This window comes from Centruroides sculpturatus, unplaced genomic scaffold (genome assembly GCF_000671375.1).
Source record: "Centruroides sculpturatus isolate CEXI.00-Female unplaced genomic scaffold, Cexi_2.0 scaffold1185, whole genome shotgun sequence".
NCBI lineage: Eukaryota > Metazoa > Arthropoda > Arachnida > Scorpiones > Buthidae > Centruroides > Centruroides sculpturatus.
Genome location: NW_019385931.1, coordinates 63,387 through 74,349, shown reverse-complemented (window position 1 = coordinate 74,349; position 10,963 = coordinate 63,387). Strand labels below are relative to the sequence as shown.

The 10,963-nt window shown below is 30.4% G+C and overlaps 1 protein-coding gene across 1 annotated transcript in view; it reads left to right on the top strand.

The window, feature by feature from the left end:
- Nucleotides 1-10,963, top strand: part of LOC111612636 (DNA-binding protein HEXBP-like) — a 64,182-nt gene that overhangs the window by 22,037 nt on the left and 31,182 nt on the right. The window contains exon 2 of the mRNA XM_023353874.1: nt 9,642-9,785. Coding sequence (XP_023209642.1) covers nt 9,647-9,785 — 139 coding nt within the window. The 5' untranslated portion in view covers nt 9,642-9,646. The remainder of the gene's footprint in view (nt 1-9,641; nt 9,786-10,963) is intronic.

Below are 10,963 nucleotides of genomic sequence, written 5' to 3'. Positions count from 1 at the left end.
GATCTGGTTACTACCATAATGATTATCTCCACAGAATGTGGGTGTGTGGTCACTCTTAGCTTCATTTCTCCCCATAGACCTTACTGGCATGGGTGTCCCTACCAGGAGCTTGTGCTCCAGCCTGCATTGCCCTATGGATCTGTAAAACTACTGGGCTCTCCCACCACGACCAGGTGGTGACCACGGGAGAGTTATTATTATTATTATTTTCATTTTGAAGGTTGCAGGATGTATTAAATTACTTAAAAATGAAAAATAATTATAACATTCAATTTCAAGATTTATTTTATATCTTAAAAATAATTAATTAAATCCCAATATTCTGGGAAACAGATCACTTTCTTGAAATCCCAGGACAAGCAAAGGACCAGAAAATGAGAAACTTGTAGTTTCTCGTTTTCTGGTCTTTTGCATGTCCTTTGCTAGATTCTGCATCCTTTATATATAGCGCTATCTGTTGGAAAAAGTAATAAATAAATGCTAGTTGATAATACATTGTTTGTTTTCAGAATGTTGATAACACAGGTCTGCACAAAAAATTTTTTTCCAGCTGCATGGAATATTTTTGCTGAATTATATGTTTTAAAGATCGCAGATTCTAAAAATAACTTTTATTACATCCCATCATGTAAAGATTTTTTGCAAAATAGAAACAAATTTTTGATAAAAACTCTTATTTATTACAATGAACTAAATATATTATATTTTCTTAAAAATAATCAACAAATTGTTTCTTATATTTATACACAATTTTAGGTCTACTCTTTTTTCTTATGAAACCTTTTCTTCTTCTTTTTGATGCTTCTCCAAACTTGTTTTTGATTTCTTTCTCTGGTTTCTCAATTGAACATCCAACAGTAGTCAGCTAACATATTGACATCCCATTTTCCTTGGTAACGTCTCTCGACATCACGGATATCCCGGTGAAATCTTTCACCCTGTTCTTCATTGTAGGCTCCCAAGTTTTTGGGAAAATAATCAATATGGGAGTGTAAGAAATGAACTTTTAAGCTCATCTTGCATCCTTGAGCTTCATACGTTGCTGCCAGCATGCATTGTACAAAGGTTTTGTAGTCAGGGTCCTTAGTATTCCCTAAAAACTTACTCACTACATTCTTGAAAAAGTCCCATGCTTCTTTTTCCTTTTCTCCCATTGTTTCCGAAAATCTGCTTTGTCTTGATCTCCAAGTTTCAATTTGAAATACACAAATTAAACTTTCTTCACAAACTCACTTATGTTTCTTTGTTGACTTTTCACTGTGTATTCACCACAAACATAACAGAAGCTTTCGGGAGAAATTACACAACCTCTGTGAGCCATATTCCAGAAACAAAAATACAAGCACAGTAGCTGGACATAAACTGAGTGTGGCATTAGATGGCCAGCGAGATACTGAACTTATTTAGTTTGTTGAAACATGATCTAATCCATCAGCAGGTTGTTTATATTTATTCTAGTATCCCAGATAACATGTCAAAACATGCTCAACCTCACCAATAATATTACTCACTATCAACTTTTAACCTGTTTCTATACGATCATGTGACCTTCCTCCTAATGCTAAAACTACTTAACCCACCTCCCCCTACCACTACTCTCTTCAACCATTAACATTTTTATTTATTTATTACAAAGTCCAGCTGTAATTGATAGAATTAATGTGAGAAGTCTTTGTTTTAAGGCCATTTTTTAAATGAAAAAATAATACTAAATTTTAAGTTAACTAGGAATTTTACGCTAAATACAAAGAAAAACCTGAATGTAACAAAAAAAAATTGACGAGATGGAATTTTTTTGGTATTTTTATTTGTTTTTACCAAGTTGAAATCTGTAAATGTATAAAAATCCTATGCAGTTTTTTACTTGCAGACCTGTGTAATACATTGTTGGTACAACTACTGAAAACTGGTTATGCTTGAATTAAAAACTCAAAAAACCTATAATCCAGCAATTTTTATAATATGTATAAATGTTTTTGCCTGTGTTGAATGGGCATCATTAGGCAAACTAATTTCCAGCTGCTTAAACAATTGGGATTGTTGTACATGTGTGGGAATGTTTGTTTTTTCACACAATTGGCAACCAACTCTGTGCATCAATTACATTAATTAACAAAGTTCAGATAGTTCAATATGCTGATCAGGTCCGTCGAGAAGACACCTTACGACGAATCGATGGGTTGTAGGCTAGTAGTAATCTTCTTCCGGCAGTTGAAGAACAAACAGCGAGACGAATCCAGGATAGGTTAATTCAATTCATCTTCATAGACCTGAAGTTTTATGAAATTCATGTTCTACGAGTCCTTAAATACATGAGCCAATCACAGCCCAGCACGTATGCAGTTTACGGATTATGGCTGTTTGAAAGGTTTCTTCCATAAAATTAATCAATTCTAGACTAATTCAACTCAACATTTCTAAAATATGTATAATTTTTTGGGAATAATTCATATAAACTATGCTATAAACAAAAAATTGTAGGATTACTTACCAAGTGTGCATCGTTAGACGACGCCATTGCTTAAGCTTGTTTTCATCGTGGAGCTTGTCATCGAATGGCGCTCGCGTGCTTCCTGATAAATTATTTTTTTGTGAAAAATTCGCTGAACTTTGGAGACATCATTAATATAAATATAATTTTTATGGATGTTAAATAATAAATGGTTTTTAGTAGGTCCGCTGCTTGTTTAAACTCAATGGTTTGTGCAATGTTTGCTATTGGTTTAGATTTGACCAATCCTGTCGCGACAGAAGTCGGCGATGATGTTTTACTGTATTTTACGAGTTTCTTTTAGCGTCTTTATACAAATACGGTCGCAATTTTTTTGCCACTATATACAAATCCGCATTATATGAACCTGTTTTATAGGGAGGTCTACTGTATTTCAAAAAAGGCTCTTCCCACCACAGGTTATAGCATCAGCTCTCACCTTGTCCCACAGGACCAAAGTTTATTTCGAAGCGGAAATCTATAAAATGAGATATGTGGAGACATTACACATCTATGAAATGCTGCTACTACCTATTATGGTATCTTATATTCTTCATAAGTTTTTAGTAGTGAGTGACCAATGGGTCATGGGTAGTCTAGTTTTGTCCTATAATCGAATCATTTTGGCTTATAAATTTTTCTTGTTAATTAATCAGGAATTTGTATAATTCTAACCTACTGCAGTTTATATTTTGATTTTTAATCTTCAGTAATTATTATACTATTAAACATATTCAGAATCTCATAACATTCAGTTACATTTAAGTGAAATGACCTAACATATAATTTTTTATAATTAATGTTGTTATGTAAAAATGAATGTAATGAATAATACTCATTAACTAGTTTCCTTTAAATTCCTTATAATGTTGTTACCTTGGAGTAATTTGTTGTCTTAAGGAAAGAGAACATGTCTGGATTTTTATGATGATCAATTCAACTTTTGTCAAAGTCAATTGTATCGTAGCATTTGAAATTTTTATATTGCTGGTTGATAAAGCAAATTTAACAAATTAATTTTTCTGCTTTGCCATACTTATGTAAGAAAATACATAGATTGTTTTGTAATTTTTTGTTTTGTACTTGTACCAAGCTATTACTTGTTACTCTGCTTCTTAAATTAAAATGGTTGGCAGGAATTTTCATGTAAAATTGAAAATTTGGAAAATAATGATAGTTTGAGTGTATTACATAATGATTGGCATGTAAAGCAGGGATGGGCAACCTTTTTCTATGTAAGGGCCACATTTAAAACTTTTGAACTGATGTGGGATGCATAAAAGAAAAATGAAAAACAAAAGAAAACAACAAAAATGATAGTAAATCACAGTTACTTATTCATAGGCTATATGATTATAAATTAACATACTAAGTTTTAAATTAGTTTTGATGTGAGTGTTAGCCAATTTCTTGTTTTACTTTTTACTAAATTTGTTACAGGAAAAAACTGTTCATATACATAAGTTGTAGAAAATAACAATCAAATTTTTGCTCCATACTTTCCTAAGGTAGAAAATTGATATATTTATTAATATTTTGTGCAATGCGGGCTGTACAATATATTAAAGCAGGCCATGGATTGCCATCCCTGATGTAAAGAATGCATTTTTAGAATACAGTACTTCTATTTACCAATAGTGCTATAGTGGAATATGTTTTCCTTGTCAGGGCAAAGTTTAATACCTAGACCAGATTGACGAACCTTTTTCCTAAGGTGAGTCCAAATTGAATTTTAAATTTAGTAACTCCCAAATTGTGTGTCAAATATTTAATTTGAGTAATTGAAAGAAATGACAAAATGTTTACAAATTTTACTTTTTAATTTGTATCAGAAAAATAACAATAAATTCTGTATAAGTGAAAAGAAAACAATATTATGATTATAACAGAATGAAATATTTCATTGAATAGGAAATCTGTTGCTGGTCATTTGATATTAGTTTTCTATAAGATTCATAATTAGTAGTCTTTGATTTTTCATAACAGCTTTAGGATTTTGCTTTCAAACTGCATATAAAAAAGTATTTGATAAATTTTAAAACTTTGCATAAGTATAAGACATAATACATTCTAAACATTCAGTGTGGGTACCTTGAAATTGTTGTTTGGGTCATGTATTTGCCATCACTGACCTAGATGATGCAGAATGTCAGACAAAAAGTAAGAATTCTTTAGACATCAACTAAAAAAGAAATAAAAATGTTAAACAATAACAATGAAATGAAAACAGAACTGTTGCTTTAATCCTGTTTAAGTTTTTGTTTTTCTATTTCTGAGTAATTTAAATGTAGTTAATTTGCAGTTTTAACTACTACTATAAAACCAAAGCAATTTGTAATTAACTACTTTTTACAAAGTTAGTGCCCATCATTAAAGATTGACCAAGACATTTAATGATAAGTTGAGACCTTTCATCTCTGCTTTAGACCCTATGTTTAGATCTGTTGGTGGAAGCATCTCTTGCAGCCACATCTTTCATACATGTTTGCAATAAATTTCCTGTATACTTCCACTGACTTGGTAGTATAGTCTTCCTCAGTCCAGATGAGATGACCAGAGTAAATAGATGAACTATGTATTAGAGTAAGTTATGTGAAACCCACAGTAGACAAGTATAAGCTGTAAAATAGAATAAGCGGACAAGACACATTAACAAGCATTCATAAGTTAGTTGACTGTGAAAATATGTATATTGTTGTAAAACAAAATGTCTACAACTGCCAGATTAATTGTTGTAATATCTTTAGGAACCAAATTCCAGAGTCCAGACCTCTCTTTTGTTTATAGCAGTATTGAGATATATGGCTATGACTAGCTCTTCACTGATTTATACTACCTATATGAATTGTCTAGATTGAGATCTTTGTGAATCATCACATCCTAATAGTTGTAAACAATTTTTGACAATATTCTGTCATATTCCTTAAATTGCATTTGAGATTGTAGCTATTGCAGGGAGGTTTTTCTCTTGTTTTTGATCACTTTTTTAGATTTTTGAGGATGAAACATACTCTCTAGAATTTCTAGCTACTTTAGAAGCATTTTTTTCCACTGAGATTCAGTGTGTTTGGTACTTTATTCTTTTTATCTTTTTGATGAGACTATATCTCATCTCTAAAATCATGTTGATGTGAACAGCTGGACACCTTAAAGGTAGGAAGGAGTACATGTCAGGAGTTGCAATTTGGCACAGAGTATTTGGTGTGCAAATCATGCACACAAAAAAAACCAGACTTGTAAGTGGTCAGGGAACTGAGAACTGGGTCAAAATATAATACAAAATGGTGAGACTGTTTCTACAAACAGGCACAAGTACAAGACTTGCACATGCATTGCTTGTGCTCTCAGAGACATAGTCTTGTCCCAAGATTGGCTTTGCCATTTTACTTGTTTTTGCACTAGAATTTTTATTTCTGGTAAATCTAAATACAGTTAGTACTAGTGATGCCACGAATATTCAGCTACTATTCGGTATTCGGCCTATTCGGCTACTTTTTTTAATATTCGGTATTCGGCCGAATGTTGCATACTATTCGGCCGAATACCGAATACCAAATCACGGAAAAAAAACGCACATATTACTCAAAAATGTATTTTTTTTAATCACAAATTATTACATTTAATACTTAAAATCTATCAGTGGTAAGTTGTGATGAATGAAAACAATTTTTTCAGCATTTGTTGATAGCAAACGATTGCGCTTTTCCTCATAAACTATACCTGCTTCTGAAAATAGCCTCATCTCATAATCCACCATCTCATAATATCATAATCTCATAATATTTCCAAATAGGCGATTTTTTATTAAATGGTGCCATTTTGTAAAGCTTTTGGCGAACAAACAGTGATATTTTTTAGAAATAAAAACTATTAGTAACACAATTTGATGTAACAATGAGCAAATAATGCGTGTCGTGACACGATCTACTCGCAAATGAAACAAACCCTTTCTCACAATTTCTCTCTCTCTAGGCGGGACAGTCTCACCCCACATTCTTAGGGATACGATTACATCACCCACCTGACATATGTCACAGAGCTGTTGACTGTTCATCAACACTTGATAACATCCACACACCTGACACATGTTACAATTGAACTTAACAACATATTTTGCCGAACATTCGGCCGCCGAATATTCGGTGCTTCGGTCGAGAGCGTAGCCGAGTATTCGGTATTCGGCAAAATCACTATTCGTGGCATCACTAGTTAGTACCCTCTGGTGATCTTTTGATTTTTGACTCAAATGTGACTAGTCTGTTAGTTTGTCAGTCCAAACTAGTTCATTATTTCCCCAAAATATTTTAAACAAAACTTTATTTTCTAATTGTGAATTCAATAGAAAAAAATTTAGGGGGTCCATTTGAAATTCTACAGATGCTTAATTATTATGAAATTGAAAAGGCTCCTTGAAAAGAACTTATTCTGATTAATTTTTTATTGGATGTATATTTTATGAGATATTTGTCAGGGACAGTATAAATGAAGGATGGAAGAAAGAGTGAATTTCTTGATCTTTAAGTACAATTCTGATTAATTTATCAGTTTTTATATTAAATATTTTGCATTCTAAAAACTGGAAGAACATTTCTGAATGTATAACTTGACAAAATGAATTTTTAACTTAACAGACTTCCAAATTTTATATTAAAAAAACATACAAAGTACAATCAAGTTTGTTACTTTTTAAAAATAGAACACTTGAACAATAAATGTAATACAGTTGACCCGCGGTAATCCGACAAACGTTTTGCAAGGCTTTGTCGGATGATCGAATTTGTCGGACTATTAGAGTACTGCCACTGACCCCTTGTAGTCTGGAACTTTTTTGAAAAGGAGTATCTTGTAATCTGATAAATTACATACTTATAAAAATGGTAAGATCAAATCTATATGTACTACATAATATACAATATAGGACTTAGTGAATTAAACAACACAATAGATAGCATAGGGTTTATTATAAAATTAACATCATTAACGCTATATCACTTGCAAAAAAATAATAACTAAACATATTGACATATTGATGTCAATCAATTACATACAACATATGTAAGTATTTCCAAGATACATACTATGTATGATCTTAATTTGAAAATGGATAAACAAAAATTTATGGTGCATCAAATATTCATCAATTTTCTTTTGTTTACATTGGCTAAACACGAGAGTAAGACCTTGTCTCTCACTCTCCTCAGAAGTAAAAGTTCGTTGTACGATGCACCATTCTCTTCAGTCCATTGCATACCGAGCTGCAAATAGGCATGTCGGATTATAGGGGGTGCTGGATTAGACAGGCACCGGATTACCATGGGTCTACTTACTTCCTAACAATAGATGAAATTCTGATGCTATTCTATAGCAATTGAGAGATTATAAGAAGGATAAGTAACCAGTAATTTTGTTTTTTACAACAAATGAAAGCATCTTTACAAAGAACTTCATAATTTTTTGAATAAAGAACTTTATTTCTAGAAACAAATATTTATTAAATCATTATAAAGCCACACCAACTGCCAAATAAGATTGGCTATTTTCTGGCAATTATAATTTTAATTAAAATCACTGGAAAATATCCTGATCTTATTTGGCACTTGGTGTGGCTTTATATTAATAAATTGGGTTTTGAGAGATTATATATGTATTAAATCATTTTTGTTTTAAGTGGTAAACCATGAATATATCATTAAATTAAAATAGTTTGTTACACCAAGACTGAAAAAGCAATTTATAATCTAATTATTTTTTTCAACAAAAGGCCAATTTAAAGATTAACATATTTGTTGGCCATATATTTTACGAGAATTTCTAAAATATTTTTCAAAAAGTTAACAATACAGGAGTAAAAAGAACTAAAAGAAGTATTTTATGGCAAAATAAAAACTGTTTAACTTAACATTACAGTTACATTTTAGAGAAGAATGTTTAAAATAAGAACTGTTAACATTACAACTGATGTTAGGAATTCTGATTTTTAAGTACTATGTATTGTAATGTCTACTAAAGTAGATGTTAGTCACCTACATTATTCTATTAAAGAGGACAGCCAGCTTTTCCTCTGTTTAAATGTATTGCTGCTTGATAATAGTAAAAAGGTTAGGTCAGTGAACTGAATTTTAAAAATATTTCAAAAATTTGTTGATTTATAAAAAGATTTGTTAATATTTATCTATAAAGAATCAGCAAAATTGATTTTTACAATAACATGTAATCATTTATTGATGAAATATAGGTCCTTATAAAATCAACATCAAGTTATTTAATACAGTAAGTTTAGTTTTTCATGAAACTTTATAGGGAGACAAGGTTAGTTTTGGAAATTAGATATTAAGAAATTAGCCTTTTAACATGTCATCATTTGGTGTTTGCAAATAGGCCTAGTGTGATATAATTACAAATACAAGTTGTGAATAGTGCAAATTGGTATTAAAAATAATGCAACATATTTCCATCTATAAGAGTGTGCTCTTATATTTGCAGAGAGATATTGGCACTACATTCTACCAACTACTTAAAACACACACTATTTTAAAAGTGCTTTTATAGTTTCAGGAGCATTTTTTTTTTTTTTTTAATTTTGGCTTTTTATTTTTAATAATGGTTACCATAGAGATGTCACTGAATAGTTATTATAAGTTATCAATAAATACTCTTACATTAAATTTACATTGCAGTTCTGTAAGCCAAAACAGGCTGAAATACATAAAAGTATGATTTGTTTGTGTGGAAATGTGGTAAATATATTATTGAAAAGGTAATAATCAAGAATGTAATTACATTATTTTTGTAAGTTTTGAAAAACAGCTGCTTTTTATTAAATTAGAGGTTTGGTTTTTGAGTGGTATCTATTACTTTGCTTTTTAGAAATGTTTTAAGTTACATAAAGTACCTGTTGTTTTTCTTAAAGTAAACCTGCATTTTCAAAAAATTGTTTGTACATGAAATGTATAAAGTAGACTTAAGGAAAGAAACAAATTCACATTTATTCTAATTGCAGAAATAATGAATTTGTTTCCTTAAATTATATGTATTTACAATATCATTATTTTAAAGTTTAGCATGTTTGTTTTTAATACTTTGTAATATAAGTTTTAGTTTGGTAACAGATATTTCAATATAAAATTTATATTTTTTTTATTTCTTGTAGAAATTATGAGTTCAAATGAATGCTTCAAATGTCACAAAACTGGACATTTTGCTCGTGAATGTCCACAAAGTGACAGCCGTGGAAATGGAAGACCCAGAGCAATAAGCCGTGGAACTCGATCTGATAATAGAGCCTTATTAAGAGGTAATTTTTTTCAATATGTATTAGGTTTTTCTTCTTGTATTTTTTAAAATTTAATTGTAATGATTGATTATAATGAAAATAATATTATTTAAAAATTTTTAGGTGTTTGAAACTTGTCAGACTCATCTGTGCAAATCTTATACAATTTACTATGTATAGATCTTTTTTTCAAGAACACACAATCTTTGTATGTTTGATAATTACTAATATATATTTTACAAATGTTGTAACAAGTAGAAAATTTACATAGTACAGGTAACCCCTGTTAAACACGGTGCTTTTATTGCACGGATTCACTCTATCACAGTTCGAGAATGGGTAAAACCCTCATACAACATCAAATGTAATAAATTTTCACATACTTAAGTACTAATAGTTCACCAAAATTATTATTTTTGTGAACTATTAGTACTTAAGTATGTAAATTTTCTTTTCCCGCCTTCTGTTGATACATGTGGCCCTTCTCAAAACTTGTTTGTGTTGCCAGATCTTGACGCTTCTGATTTTGGTGTTGCCAGATGTTTCCCCTTGTTCCATACTTGCTTTATTCTTTATAAGTGCTTAGCACCATATAAGGAAATTTATAAAGACCTTTTAACTAAAAGCAAGAAATCTAAAATAGCATATTTTTTGCAAAAGGTAGAGCATGGATTTGAAGATAATGCAGAAAAATGTTCAGAGTATAAGGATAACTTGCCAAAAAGAAAATGCTCTCAGTTAATAGTGCTTTTAGTGATGATGAAGAAAACATTGTTTAATTTATATTAATATTTATCACTTAAAAAATTTTAATAAAGATATTTATCTTAATTATGAAAATATACTAGCATGTTTTTTAATTTTTGGAACCTAACCCTCCTTTTCGTATTAGTTCTTTGTTTCGTATAACACGGATTCGCATAACACGGCAATTTTTTGGAACGTAACTACCGTGTTATACGGGGGTTACCTGTACTTTCTAATTACAACAATTACCTATCTACTCTCGATAATAATAAACAATAGAAATAAATATTTAAATTTCTACTTTATGTAATTCGATTTCGAATTATTATACTGTAGTATATTGAAGAAATCTGAAATCGTAAATATATTATACATGGTTGAACTTACATTACTATAATTATATACCTAATTAATAAGTAATAAATCATTGCTTAGAGCCAACAAAGAAATAC